General features: G+C 36.2%; 4 protein-coding genes across 4 annotated transcripts; 3 read left to right on the forward strand and 1 right to left on the reverse strand.

The window, feature by feature from the left end:
- Positions 1-59: 59 nt before the first annotated feature.
- On the forward strand, positions 60-1,261 carry LOC123893297. The gene is made up of 3 exons (XM_045943238.1): positions 60-921; positions 1,098-1,130; positions 1,221-1,261. Exons 1-3 carry the CDS (start codon positions 60-62, stop codon positions 1,259-1,261), a joined length of 936 nt encoding a protein of 311 aa, XP_045799194.1.
- A 5,730-nt stretch (positions 1,262-6,991) lies between these two features.
- LOC123902863 (rust resistance kinase Lr10-like) lies at positions 6,992-8,401 on the forward strand. Its single transcript, XM_045952668.1, has one exon. It carries the CDS (start codon positions 7,494-7,496, stop codon positions 8,244-8,246), a length of 753 nt encoding a protein of 250 aa, XP_045808624.1. The 5' UTR covers positions 6,992-7,493; the 3' UTR covers positions 8,247-8,401.
- A 77-nt stretch (positions 8,402-8,478) lies between these two features.
- LOC123893308 lies at positions 8,479-15,664 on the reverse strand. The gene is made up of 5 exons (XM_045943240.1): positions 14,961-15,664; positions 13,757-14,873; positions 9,674-9,984; positions 9,549-9,587; positions 8,479-9,509 (listed from the first exon to the last, which is right to left on the reverse strand). Exons 1-5 carry the CDS (start codon positions 15,601-15,603, stop codon positions 8,479-8,481), a joined length of 3,141 nt encoding a protein of 1,046 aa, XP_045799196.1. The 5' UTR covers positions 15,604-15,664.
- Positions 10,657-13,688, forward strand: LOC123902866 (rust resistance kinase Lr10-like). The gene is made up of 2 exons (XM_045952670.1): positions 10,657-11,536; positions 12,447-13,688. Exons 1-2 carry the CDS (start codon positions 10,657-10,659, stop codon positions 13,559-13,561), a joined length of 1,995 nt encoding a protein of 664 aa, XP_045808626.1. The 3' UTR covers positions 13,562-13,688.
- Positions 15,665-15,683: the final 19 nt, after the last annotated feature.

A 15,683-nucleotide genomic window follows, 5' to 3' on the forward strand; every position in this document is an offset into this window, starting at 1 on the left:
AAAGTGAAAAATCCTTATCTTGCTCTATGGAATCATTCTTATGTTTCATGCAAATATTTATGGTAATTGTTGTTGTACTACTGCATCAACATCATCAAATATGTGATGCAACTACTATTACTAATAACCAAACTTATTGTCCACCTTCTTCATGCGGCAAAATCACAAACATAACACATCCATTTCGTCTTAAGGATGATCCAACAACATGCGGTGATACAAGATACGAGTTATCCTGCGAAAACAACATGACAGTATTAACTTTGTTTTCGGGTAAATACTATGTGAAATCAATTAACTACAACAACTACACAATTCGGTTAATTGATCCCGGAATTCAAGAGGAAGATTGCTCCTCTATTCCTCGCTATTACTTATACGCTTCTAATTTCACAAGTTATTACAATTATAGCAACTACCAGAAAGATCCATATAAAACCTCACAGATCAGAATAATTCCTAGTACCGGATATTATCTTTATCTTGATACTAGAAGATTACCAATGTTCCAGCACGTAATTTACATGAATTGTAGCAATCCTGTACGGCATAATCCAGTGTATGCAGACGCAGCTTCTTGCATCAAGTCAAATTCACAAAGTGGCCATGTTTATGCCATTGCTGGAGATTTGAAGGTCAGCAACTTACAAGATGATGACTGCCGCGTGGAGTTAGTTACGGCTATATCATTCTTCCATTTTAATTACAGCCATCCTCATTGGAATATTCCGATTAAAAAGTATTCGTACAATGAAATTCATAAGATGTTGGTGGGTGGATTCGAGGTTTCTTGGATGAGTGCTTCTTGTCAAGATCTTTGTGGAGAATCAGATTGCTATTTAAGTGAAATCACAGGGACTCTTCAATGTGACTATCTGGCTGATCATTGCATAACTACATTGGGATTTCATGTAGGTTGTGGTAAGAACAGCTTTATGTTTTATACATTTAGATTCGTTTGGGGATGGTTGCAAAAAAAATTCCTATTAATTTTAAAAAGTTAAATTTGATCTTTGAATAACATACCTCTTTTGTTATACATATATCCTCCAACTTTGAGAGCTAAGTCAGCTAACTTTTTATTATTTTAATTTTAGGACCTCCATCAAAGCTGCGAATGTTTGTCGAAGGTAAGGAAAAATTTGTCCTTCTAACTTATTTGAGAATATGTTGGCTACTAAAAACTCATTTGTTAATTGACCTATTTAATTTTCTCACAGGTATTATATACGGCATTGCCAGAGGTAATTTTTTACTTTAATGGATATATAACTACAATATCATATTCACAGTTTTTTTTTTTTTTTGAAATATCATATTGTTGTAAAACGGTTTACTGACTTTATAAAAAACAGAAAAACGAATTTTCAAAATTGGCAACGAATTAAATTATTGGCTGAGTCGCGTACTAGGTCGCTTTCTTTAAGACGTTTCGCGGAACTACTCGAAGAAGTGCACTGTAGTATATCGACCGCGAAGTCCCCAGGATAAAACAGCCGTTTTCAAAGAAAATACCGATAAACTACTGCACTGTAGTATCGGTCAGAATAACACCAAGTATGGTCGAAAATTTCGAACCACTCTAATTGATATACGAATATCAATTCTACGGTTTACAACCGTTCAAATATTGAAACAACAATAATTTTACGAAGAAAGAAAAAATAGAGAGGAAAGAAAGCAGTTTCTCAGAATGCAGAGAAAAGAAAAGTGATTTAAAACTGAAGAGAGTAAGTGGTATTTATAGGCAAGCAGGGAGCTGGAATCAGAGGATTTTCAGGAGCTGAATTAGCTCAGTCAAAGTTCCAATCGTGGCACAAAAATAGGGACACGCGGGACACATCATTGTTGACCGTTTAACAGATAGAAATCCGTTCAAGACTTGGTCGAAGCACATTTAACATGTGCGAATTAAGGGACACACATAAAAGAAATTTAAATTCAAAAATCTCTTTTTTCTTAGTATTAAAAAATTAATATATCACCCAAGCCCAAGCCCGGCCCGAACCGAGCCGAGCCGGCCGGACGGCGGCGGCGGCGCGCGCGCGCGCGTGTGATATTCGACATTGTGTGTGGTCTCCCTTTCTTACAAAAGTGGGTACCCCAAGGGCACACCCTTGGTTGCCAACTTGTGATATATAAACACTACCAAGTGGTGTGATTTTTCCAATGTGGGACTCAAAAGAGTCTTTTTTTTTTCAATTCACACTTCACATGGTTCTAACAAATGTGTTTACTTCAATACCAAGTTTCCTCTTATTCCTTCATCATGTTCCAACAATCCCCCACTTGAATTTAAAAAAGTTGTTTCATTCATAACGTTAAACGTTCCAGTAAGATTGTGCATAAGCGAAGGTGAGCTAAGTCTTGGAACCTTCACGTAGCCAGTAAGAGCCTGATTAAGCAAGAGTGACGTTTAGTCTTGGAACTCTATCTCAGATTTTCCTCAAACCAGCACACAACCTTTCGTAAGGTGTTTTCTAAGGCCCGTGCATTAATGGCCCTGCACGTCTATCCCAGTTTCATGAATGCTCTAGGAATTCGCCCCGAAACTCCAGAGGAACCGGCCTCAGTTCCACATTCATATAGGTGATTCTATCAAGAGTACTCCTGATGTACTCCACTCCTATAGAGTATAGATTTCATTAAGAGTTTTGCTAACTCAACCTTTATCATTACAGGATTCATGCCTCTTAATTTGCATGTTCATCTCATATTACTCACAACTTGTTGTTTACCCATTGGAACCTAATTCTTGGGATCTCCAGTCTTTTAGGTTGGGTTACCATCATAAGTAATTCACTTCATAGGCATTAGTCCCATCTTGACAGATGTATTTTGGACTTTCTCTCTAGCCAGTCCTTTCGTCAAAGGATCTGCTAGGTTATCATTAGTGCGTACATGATCCACTCTCACAGCACCTGTAGTGATGAGCTCTCTCACTGTGCTGTGCTTTCTTCTTATTTGACGTCTTTTACCGTTATAAAAACGATTCTCAATTTTAGCGATAGCTGCAGTACTATCACAATGGATCAAGACAGCAGGCATAGGTTTTTCCCATAAGGGAATCTCAGATAACAAGCATCTCAACCAGCTTGCTTCTTCACTAGCAGTTGCTAGTGCTATCATTTCAGATTCCATAGTGGACTGTGCCAAAATGGTCTGTTTCTTAGACTTCCATGATACAGCTCCACCGGCTATACTAAATATAAAGCCACTAGTAGCCTTGGAATCATCTGACAAGGTGTTCCAATCAGCATCACTGTACCCTTCAAGTACAGCTGGAAATCTCTGATAGTGTAATCCGAGATTCATGGTCCTTTTCAGGTATCTCATGACTCTCTCAATAGCGTGCCAATGCTCATCACTGGGTCTGCTGGTAAACCTACACAAGAGTCCCACGACATAGGCGATGTCGGGTCTAGTACAATCAGTGGCATACCTAAGACTACCAATGATGCTCGCGTATTCTGTTTGTCTTACGCTATCACCAGTGTTCTTAAACAGTTTTACACTGGGATCATAAGGTGTGCAGGCAGGTTTACAGTTAAAGTAACCGTATTTCTTTAGGATCTTTTCCACATAATGTGATTGATCTAGGGATATCCCCTTCTCAGACCTAGTGATTTTTATTCCAAGAATCACACTAGCTTCTCCGAGGTCTTTCATATCAAAGTTGTTACTCAACATTGATTTCACATTATTTATGGCAGAAAGGTTTGAGCCAAATATCAACATGTCATCTACATAGAGACATATTATAGTGCAAATGTTGCCATCACTTTTATAGTAAATGCATTTGTCACTCTCATTGAGTCTGAACCCATTCAATATCATTAAGTTATCAAACTTTTCATGCCATTGTTTAGGAGCTTGTTTAAGACCATACAGAGATTTATCTAACTTGCAGACCTTAGTTTCTTGTCCATGTATAACAAACCCTTCGGGTTGTTCCATATAGATTTCTTCTTCTAAGTCACCATTTAAAAAAGCAGTTTTAACGTCCATTTGGTGTACAATTAAGTTATAAATAGCTGCTATTGAAATAAGTACTCGAATGGACGTTATTCTAGTGACCGGTGAAAATGTGTCGAAGAAATCTATATTTTCTCTTTGTCTAAAACCTTTGGCTACAAGGCGAGCCTTGTATTTTTCAACCGTGCCGTCGGGTTTTAGTTTCTTTTTCAAAATCCATTTGCAACCAATTGGTTTGCAACCGGGAGGTAAGTCTACTAAGTGCCATGTTTTGTTAGATTCTAGAGAATCCATCTCATCATTAATAGCTTCTTGCCAAAGATCTGCATCCATCGATGACAAGGCTTCTTGAAGATTTGCTGGATCTTCATTCAATGTAAAGGTCGCATAGTCTGGACCATAGTCTTTAGCAACTCTTACACGTTTGCTTCTACGAAGTTCATTTTCTACTTCGTCATTGCTATCATCATTTGGTATCACTGGTAAGTGACTCGACTCAGGAATATTATCCTGTTCAGTGCCCCCACTATTTCTTGATTTAAAGGGAAATTTATTTTCATAGAGATCTGCATCATTAGATTCTATGATCACTTTTTCATTTAGGTCGAAGAACCTATATGCTTTACTGTTTGCTGCGTAACCAATGAATACACATTCATAGGCTCTACTAGCGAGTTTAACTCGCTTCGGGTCCGGTTTACGGACATAGGCTAGACATCCCCAAGTTCTTAAATAAGACAAGTTTGGTTGTCTTTTCTTTAATATTTCATAAGCAGATTCGCTTCTTTTAGATTTGGGAATTCTATTCAAAACAAAGCAGACAGTCAAAATTATTTCCCCCCACCAATGTTTAGCGGCACCAGAATTTAACATAATAGCAACTACTAATTCAGTAAGAGTTCTATTCTTTCTTTCTGCTTTACCATTCATTTCAGGGGAATATGGTGCAGTCGTTTCATGTATAATTCCGTGTTGTTTATAAAAATCATTAAATAAACTAGAATTATATTCGGTTCCCCTATCACTACGAAGTCTCTTGATTTTCGTATTAAATTGATTTTCTATTTCTTTCACAAAAATTTTGAACATATCAAAAGCATCACTTTTATTTTTCATTAAATAAACAAAAGTATAATCTGAACAATCATCAATAAAAGTGATAAAATAACGTTTGTTATTCCTAGTCATGGTTCCATCTAGTTCACATATATCAGAATGTATAAGGTCCATTGGTTCAGATTCTCGTATTACTGATTTATGTTTGCTCTTTGTTATTTTTGCTTGACTACAAAATTCACATTTTTCTATTTCATTAAAACTAAGTTTAGGAATTAATCCTAAGTTACTAATATTCAAGATTGAGCGTTTATTAACATGACAAAGTCTAGAATGCCAAATATTAAAATCACACAAAGAGTAAACAGAAGGAGAAATTTTATTCATAACATTAAAATCAACATTGAGTTTAAACATGCCATCAGAGGCGTACCCTTTCCCAATAAAAATACCATTCTTAGTGATGGTGTACATATCAGCCCCTATAGTTTGATTAAACCCAGCCTTATTCAAGAGGAAACCAGAAACAAGATTCTTCTTCATCTCAGGAACATGAAGGACTTCCTTCAAGATAAGAGTCTTTCCAGATGTGAACTTCAGAACCACATCTCCAACACCAGCAACATCAGATGTATGAGCATTACCCATCTGCACCTTCTTATTTTCAGCATTCGTGTATGTTTTAAACATAGCACGATCATAACAGACATGGCGGGTAGCGCCAGTATCTATCCACCATCCATCAGTACCACCGACCATATTAATTTCGGTGATCATAGCAGCATATGGCTCATCAGCCACATTCACATTAATATGTGCAAGATTAGCCGGTTTAGGCCTCTTTGGATTCCTGCACTTCTTTGATATGTGACCTGTTTTCCAGCAATTGAAGCAGTAAAATGGCTCAACAGCGTCATTTCTAGGAGGTGGTTGTTGCTGATGTTGCTTAGCAATATGGCCCCTAACCGGGTTACCATTCTTAACTCGGTTTTGAATGCGGCTCTGATTCTGATTTTTCAAAGGTTTGCCCGTAGGCTTCAGAGCTGCACCGAATTTCTTTTTATTGGTGTTAGAAACAACCAATATCTTTTCTTCCTCTTTCATATCCTGTTTCCGGGATTCTTCTTCTATACGAAGACGGGTAATCAGACCCTCAATGGAAAACTCCTTTGTCTTATGACGGAGCTGATTCTTAAAGTCTTTCCAACTGGGGGGCAGCTTATCAATAATGACAGAAATTTGAAATTGCTCATGTAAAGGCATACCTTCAGTTATTATCTCATGAGCAATCTTTTGCAGTTCATGTGACTGCACTTCCACCGACCTCTCATCAACCATCTGGTATTTCAAATACCTACTCACAGCATACTTCTTCACTCCAGCTTCCTCAGTATCATACTTCTTACTCAGAGCCTCCCACACATCACTGGCTGTGTTATAAGTTCTGTAATAATCATACAGATCATCCTCCAATCCATTAATGATATAGTTTTTGCAAACATAATCATTATCAATCCAGAGCTGCCTATCTATTTCTAGTTGCAGCGCTTTCTCTTTAAGCTGTTCTGCCGTGGCCTTGCCTTTATCTTTCTCGGCAGAGACAGCATCACCGTTGGTGTTAACGGTCTGTTCATTAGTTCCAGAAGCCGAAGCTTCAGCAGGAACCACAGGAATGGGCTGTTTCAAAACGTAGGCACATTTTTTAAGAGTCAGGAAGAAAAACATTTTTTGTTGCCAACGTTTCAAATGTGTTTACTTCAATACCAAGTTTCCTCTTATTCCTTCATCATGTTCCAACACATATTCACAATGTTATTTTAATATTACATATTTCTATAGTTTAACGTTTACATTATTGCAGTCCTCATAAGCCTTAGTTCAGTTAGTAGGACTATATATACTATCAAAAAAATGTTTACATTATTGCATTCATATATGATATATAATATATTGCAGGACTACTACATGCAATAGGTGTGAAAATATACGATGCATCTACTGGTATATCTGAATCTCAACTTGGTATTGACATAGGAAAAATCATTGGAAGGTATATTTTGTCATGGTACATTATATTTAGACTTATGTTGGGTTTCATAGTTTTCATTGCAAAATTGGTACATATATATCGAACAAGGCATACATCAATGTATGAAAATATCGAGGATTTTCTTCAAGGGAATTCCCTCATGCCTATAAGGTATTCATACAAAGAGATAAAGAACATGACTAGAGGATTTAAGGACAAGTTGGGTGAAGGAGGCTATGGTACAGTTTATAAGGGAAAGCTTCGCAGCGGGCCTTTGGTAGCCATAAAGATGTTGGGGAAATCTAAGGGTATTGAAAATTGACAAGATTTTATTAGTGAAGTTGCAACCATAGGAAGAATACATCATACCAATGTGGTGCGACTTATTGGATTTTGTGTTGAGGGATCAAAACGTGCTCTTGTTTATGATTTTATGCCCAACGGCTCTCTTGACAGATATATTTCCTCTGGAGAAAATCACATTTCCTTAACTTTTAGGCAAATGTACGAGATATCACTTGCAGTGGCTCGTGGAATTGCTTATTTGCATCAAGGTTGTGACATGCAAATTTTACATTTTGATATCAAGCCTCATAACATACTTCTTGACAAGGACTTCACTGCCAAAGTTTCAGACTTTGGTCTTGCAAAACTTTATCCTGTTGACAATAGCATTGTAACTTTGACTGCTGCAAGAGGAACGATTGGTTACATGGCTCCAGAACTGTTCTACAAAAATATTGGTGGAGTTTCCTATAAGGCTGATGTATATAGTTTTGGAATGCTCTTAATGGAAATAGCAAACCGGAGAAGAAATTTGAACTCAAATGCAGATAAGTCAAGCCAAATTTTCTTTCCCTATTGGATTTACAATGAATTGATTGAAGAAAGGGAGATAGAAATATTGGGAGAAGCTACAGACGACGAAAAGAAAAATGTGAAGAAGATGTTCATAATTGCTTTATGGTGCATACAATTAAACCCAAATGATCGTCCTTCAATGGACAAGGTAATAGAAATGCTTGAAGGAGAAATTGAAGACATTGAAATTCCTCCAAAACCTTCTCCATATCCAAATGAAGTTGTTCAAGATAATGGAATAAGCTCTAGTGAATCTGTATCGGATGACGATGTCACCGACTCGATTAGTTTTGTTGGGGAAACTATAGAAGATCCTTTATTATAGTAGTACTAAACTACTAGATAATAATGAGAGGTTTTATCCATATGACAGGATGATTGTATAATAACATTAAATCGTTGCAAGAATAATGAGGGAGAAAAATAATACAAAAAAGTTGTGTGTAATAGCAATCTATATATTAAAGAAATTAAAGTTGCAACTAATATTAGAGTTCCAGATTTCCTATGTTGTCTAATCGCCTCTTTGCCACTAAGTCTCTACCTATAATCTAATCTTATTCTTGAATCACATCTAGTTCTAACTTAAGACATCCTGTAGCAGTATTTCCACTTCTATTAGTTGAAGAGGATGCAATGAAAGGATTGGTGGGAACTCTTAACTTGTCTACCTCTCCATGTAGCATCTGCACCACAGTTTTCATAGACGGACGATGCACAGAGTGCCACTGAATACACCAAAGTCCCACAATTGCTAGTTTCTTTGCAATTCTAAAATCTCCATCTTCGTCAATTGGGATATGAATGTCTCCCCCTTCAAGTAAACCGTGAATCCAATCTGGATACAAAACATGGAAATTTTCTTCACCAGTAGTTGTTTTAGTATTCTTTCTTCCTCCAACCATCTCCAGCAGCAACATACCGTAACTGTATATATCAGACTTATAAGAGACATTTCCAAAGTTTCTCGAAAAAACTTCAGGTGCCATGTAGCCTAATGTTCCCCTAGCTGCAGTCATCGATACATTACTTCGAGTTTTGGAGCACAACTTAGCTAAACCGAAGTCTGATATTTTTGGAATAAAATTGTCATCTAACAAGACATTATGAGGATTGATATCAAAGTGAAGAATTCTATGATCACAGCCCTGATGAAGATACTCGATCCCATTAGCAATATCTAGAGCAATTTGTTGCAATAAGTCCCAACCAAGGAAACCTTCTTTGTTATTTGGTGGAGAAATGAAATTCTGCAGCGAACCATTTGGGAAAAAGTCATAAACCAAAGCACGATAGAATCCATCAGCGCAAAAGCCAAGCAATCGAACAACGTTAACATGGTGGATTTTTCCCATAGTTCCCACTTCATTTATGAACTCTCTCCCATCTCCATCCGTATTATTTAGCATCTTCACAGCAACAAGAATTTGACTCGATAATTTACCTTTATAGACAGCTCCATGAGCTCCTTCACCTAGTTTTTCCTTGAATTGGTTTGTAATTCTCTTGATATCGGCATAAGAGAATCTAGTTGGCTTTGAAGCTTCATAATCCTTCAAAAAGTTTTCAAGTCTCGTTTGATCTTCCCCTATCGTCCTAAAATAAAAGTATACTCGAAAGAAAACACCAATCAAAACAATCAGCATAGTTGAACCAATGATTACCCCTGCAAATTCAACATTTCATTAATAAAAAGTTCAAAATTGACGGATAGAAATAGAACGGAAGGTATATATAATCTATTTTATTCACCTATTGTTTCTAAAATGATGAATGTGTGGTTCTTCTTTGATCTGTTGTGTAGCACTAAACATTGACTCTGAAAATTTGTTTCCGACCAATACAATCTGACCATGTTTTGCCTTATATCAGAAGCTTCTGTTGGCAAAACTTTAACAAACATTCTTGTGCAGCGTAACAAGTCCAAGTCGACGACACTTTCTGTGGAATCTGCGACATAAATTGGACAAGACAACATGTCTTGTGCAATGGGGTATGTTTGGTCCGTGCTTTTGAGATGGTGTTGTCGAACCGAAGAGCAGTTAAAGAAAGTGATGTTGCTGCTATAGGGATAATCAGTTTGAAAAGGATAAAATAATGAAAAGTTGTGTGTTAAAAAGAGACTAGAAAGACAGTTTAGTGGGTGAGATAGGTATAATACTTGATATTTGCAATCTATGTCCTTGACAATGAGTTTTTGTGATACTGGTAATGAGGGAAATTTAAGAATCTGATGTTTACGCGAACAAGATAGATGGAAGGGGCATTCAATGGACGCGTTATTGTTATTCTGACCATTTCCAAAACTTATGAACAGCAGAAGCAGCAGAGCTTGTATTGTGAGTGACATGTTGAAGGGAATCACACATCAAATTAACTTGGTATAATTCCATATATAGTATTATACAAACATAATTTGCCAGTATCTCTATACATTTAAAATTGAAAACAATGCTGCAAAATAGTGTATAGATTAAGAATCAGTTAATAGTCCAAAGCTATCATGTGCATTGTAATGTTATCTAAAGGGAAGAAAAAAAGACTATAAAGACAATAACTATAGAAACATTGCCGGCCGGCCGTGCACATGTGCAGGGTGTCCTAAGGAGTAGGGCCTCTAGAAGAGTTTTAACAACACTACTCTAATAATTTATATTAATGAGAAAGCCAAGGACGGCTTCTAAAAGACTTTTTGAATCAGATAGCTCTAAAGTTAAATCCAATGTTAAGCATTAATGTGCAGAGAAAAATCCTTGTCCTGCTCTATGGAATCATTCTTATGTTTTCTCCAAATATTTATGGTAATTCTTCTGTTACTACAGCATCAACATCATCAAACATGTGATGCAGCTACTATTACTAATAACCAAACATCTTGTCCACCTTCTTCATGCGGCGAAATCACAAACATAAAACATCCATTTAGGCTTAAGAATGATCCAACATCATGTGGTGATCCAAGATACGAGTTATCCTGCGAAAACAACATGACAATGTTAACTTTGTTTTCGGGTAAATACTATGTGAAAGCAATCAACTACAAAAACTACACAATTCGGTTTGTTGATCCCGGAATTCAAGAGGATGATTGCTCCTCCATTCCTCACAATTACTTATACACTTCTAATTTCACAAGTTATTACCGTTACCTGGAGGAGGATCCATATGAAACCAAACAGTACAGAATAATTAGTGATAATAGTACTAGAGGATTACCAATGTTCCAGCATGTAATATACATGAATTGTAGCAATCCTGTACGAGATGATCCTGCATACGCGGATACAGCTTCTTGCATCAATGGCGGTCATGTTTATGCCATTGCTGGGGATTTGAAGGTTGGTAACTTAAAAGACGATGACTGCCACGTGGAGTTTGTTACCGCGATATCTTATTTCGGTTATAATTACAGCTCTAGTTATTGGGACATTCCGAATCAAAAGTCTTCGTACAGTGAAATTCATAGGATGTTGGAGGGTGGATTTGAAGTATCTTGGATGAGTAATCCTTGTGAAGATCTTTGTGGAGAGCCAGATTGCTATTTAAGTGAAATAACTTGGAGCCTTGAATGCCCGACTGATCAATGTATAACCAAGTTTGGATTTCACATCGATTGTGGTGGTAAGAACAACTTTACATTTTTTACTCTTTAATAACAGTCTATTTATATGGGTTCAATCCTCATTTTTACTGTGGTAGTATGAATTTTGAGCCTCTCAAACTCATATTTTAAATATTAAGAATAATAATACAATTGATAAACTGCATTTGTGTTACTTTTCTAAAGGGAAACCATTTGTAGATAAAAATTAGTGGCGCAAACACTGGTTTATTTGTCATATATATCCCCCTGAATTTTTCTTTAATTCAATTGTAGGACCTGGACCAAAACTGCGAATGTTCATCGAAGGTAAGAAGAATTTTGTCCTTCTTACTTCTTTAATTATGCACGCTCCATCTTAAACTAGGGTGAACAGATATACATTTTATTTGGATATGTATTGATAGAAGTGGACAATTTTAATAGGTACATAAATAGTGTTTAATATAGCAAAATTAATAATCACTATGTACTTGTGAACCTATCAAAATTGTACACATCATCCATTGTACTTCATCGTGGATGCTCTAAGTCATCTATTTCATTTGTTAATTGGCTTCTTTCCAAAACAAAAAATTAATTGAATTATTTAAAATTTCTCGCAGGTATTATGTACGGCATTGCGATAGGTAATTTTTTACTCTAATCCATATATCTATTTTAATATTCAGAACAGGAAAAAAAATTAATAACATTTTCACAATGTTTTTTTTTTTTTTTTTTTGGTTACAACATTTTCACAATGTTATTTGAACATTAATTATATATGATATATTGCAGGATTTCTACAAGCTTTTCGCTCAACAATATATGATAGATCAAGAAGCATTTCTGAATCTAAACTTGGAATTGACATAGGAACAGTCATTGGAAAGTATATATTGTCATCATACATTTTAATGAGACTTATGTTGGGTCTTGTAGTTTTCTTTGCAAAGTTGATACAAACATATCGAACAAGGCATACATCAATGTATGAAAACATCGAATATTTTCTTCAAGTGAATTCCCTTATGCCTATAAGGTATTCATACAAAGAGATAAAGAACATGACTAGAGGCTTTAAGGACAAGTTGGGTGAAGGAGGCTATGGTACAGTTTATAAGGGAATGCTTCGCAGCGGGCCTTTGGTAGCCATAAAGATGTTGGGGAAACCTAAGGGTATTGGAAACGGACAAGATTTCATTAATGAAGTTGCAACTATAGGAAGAATACATCACACCAATGTGGTGCGACTTATTGGATTTTGTGTTGAGGGATCAAAACGTGCTCTGGTTTACGATTTTATGCCCAATGGCTCTCTTGATAAATACATTTCCGCTACAAAAGATCACATTTCCTTAACATATAAGCAAATGTACGAGATATCTCTTGCAGTGGCTCGTGGAATTGCTTATTTGCATCAAGGTTGTGACATGCAAATTTTACATTTTGATATCAAGCCCCATAACATACTTCTTGACAAGGACTTTATTGCCAAAGTTTCAGACTTTGGTCTTGCAAAACTTTATCCTCTTGACAATAGCATTGTAACTTTGACGGCCGCAAGAGGGACGGTTGGTTACATGGCTCCAGAATTGTTCTACAAAAATATTGGCGGAGTTTCCTATAAGGCTGATGTATATAGTTTTGGAATGCTCTTAATGGAAATAGCAAACAGAAGAAGAAATTTGAACTCAAATGCAGATAAGTCAAGCCAAATTTTCTTTCCCTATTGGATTTACAATGAATTGATTGAAGAAAGGGAGATAGAAACATTGGGAAAAGCTACCGACGACGAAAAGAAAAATGTGATAAAGATGTTCATTGTTGCTTTATGGTGTATACAATTGAACCCCAGTGATCGCCCTTCAATGGACAAAGTAATAGAAATGCTCGAAGGAGCAACTGAAGACATTGACATTCCTCCAAAACCTTCTCCATATCCATCTGAAATTGTTCAAGATAATGAAATTAGCTCCAGTGAATCTGCATCGGATGAAGATGTCACCGGCTCGATTAGTTTTCTTGAGGAAACTACAGAAGATCCTTTGCTGTAGTACTAAACTACTAGTGATAGCAATTACTAGAGATTTGGTGTTTTTTATTTCATTAAGAATTTAAATTTCACATAAGAATTGCATACATATGTGTTATTTCTTAATTTGTTGTCACTTCTGATTGTGAACACAATGAGACAAAGATCATGTATTCATATTGACACAAATATTAAATTATTTAAGCTAACTATAAACTAGTCTAATTCTTGAATCACATCTAGTTCTAAATTCAGACATCTTGTCCCAGTATTAGCAGTTATATTCGTTGAATATGAAGCGTTGAAAGGATTGCTCGGAACGCTTAACTTCTCTCCTTCTCCTTGTAGCATCTGCACAACAGTTTTCATGGACGGGCGATGCATGGAGTGCCACTGAATGCACCAAAGTCCTACAATTGCTAGTTTCTTTGCAATTTTGAATTCTCCCTCTTCATCAATTGGGATATGAATGTCTCCCCCATCAAGTAAACCGTGGATCCAATCGGGATACAAAACATCGAAATTTTCTTCATCATTAATGACTGTTTTAGTATTCTTTCTTCCTCCAACTATCTCCAGCAGTAACATACCGTAACTGTATATATCAGACTTATAAGAAACATTCCCGAAGTTTCTAGAAAAAACCTCAGGCGCCATGTATCCTAATGTTCCCCTAGCTGCAGTCATCGATACAGTATTTTGATTTTTTGAGCACAACTTAGCTAAACCGAAATCTGATATTTTCGGAATGAAATTGTTATCTAACAAGACATTGTGTGGATTGATATCAAAGTGAAGAATTCTATGATCACAACCTTGGTGAAGATAATCAATTCCAATGGCAATGCCTAGAGCAATTTGTTGCAATAAGTCCCAACCAAGGAAAGCATCCTTGTTGTCAGGTGGAGAAATGAAATTTTGCAATGAACCATTCGGGAAAAAATCATAAACCAAAGCACGATGAAATCCATCAGCGCAGAAGCCAAGCAACCGGACAACATTAACATGGTGGATTTTCCCCATAGTTCCCACTTCATTTATGAACTCTCTCCCATCTCCCTCTGCGTTATTAAGCATCTTCACAGCAACGACAATTTGACTCGACAATTTACCTTTATATACAGCTCCATGAGCTCCTTCGCCTACCTTTTCCTTGAATTGATCTGTAATTCTCTTGATATCAGCATAAGAGAATCTTGTTGGCTTTGACGCTTCGTAATCCTTCAAAAAGTTTTCAAGTCTCGTTTCATCTTCTCCTTTCGCTTTAAAATAGAAGTATACTCGAAAGAAAGCACCAATCAAAACAACCAGCATAGTTGAACCAACAATTGCCCCTACAGATTCAACATTTAATCAAATAAAAATTGAAATAAAAAAGGATAGAAATAGAACTAAATTTATATATAATCTATTCTATTCACCTGTTGTTACTAAAATAATGGATGTGTTCTTTGATAATTTATTGTGTGTTTCATATTGTAAACAATGACTAGGAAAAGTTTTTTCTGACCAATTCAATCTGAGATGGTTTTCCCATATATAATATGCTGAATTCATTGGCAAAACTTTGTCAAACATTCTGGTGCAGGGAAATAAGTCCAACTTAATGACACTTTCATCGGAACCAGCGACATAAATTGGACAAGATAACATATCTTGCTCTCCGGGCCTTGTTTGTTCCCAGTTTCTGAGATGGTGTTGTCCAACTGAAGAGCAATTAAAGAAAGTAAAGTCGTTGTCGCTGTTAGAGGGAACGTCGTAAAAATAGTCTGAATTATAGAATGGATAAAATAACGAAAAATTGTTCGTTAAAAAGATACTAGAAAGACAGTTTTGTGGGTGAGAAATGTATAATTGTTGAGATTGACAATCAATGTCTGTAACGACGAGTTTTACTGGAACTGGAATTGCTGGAAACTCAATAGTTTGATTCTTGTTACGCGAACAAGATAGACGAAAGGGGCATTCATCGGACGAGTTATAATTGTTCTGACCATTTACAAGGTTCATTAGCAGTAGAAGTAGAAGTGGTAATCTTGTTAGTGACATGTTCAAGTGAATCATATTTCAAACTTGTAAATTTTCATATATTGCATAAGCCTTCTGAAAGGAAAAGTATATGCATTTAAAAAAAAGTATATTAC

This window comes from Trifolium pratense, linkage group LG1 (assembly GCF_020283565.1).
Source record: "Trifolium pratense cultivar HEN17-A07 linkage group LG1, ARS_RC_1.1, whole genome shotgun sequence".
In the NCBI taxonomy this organism is placed as follows: Eukaryota; Viridiplantae; Streptophyta; class Magnoliopsida; order Fabales; family Fabaceae; genus Trifolium; species Trifolium pratense.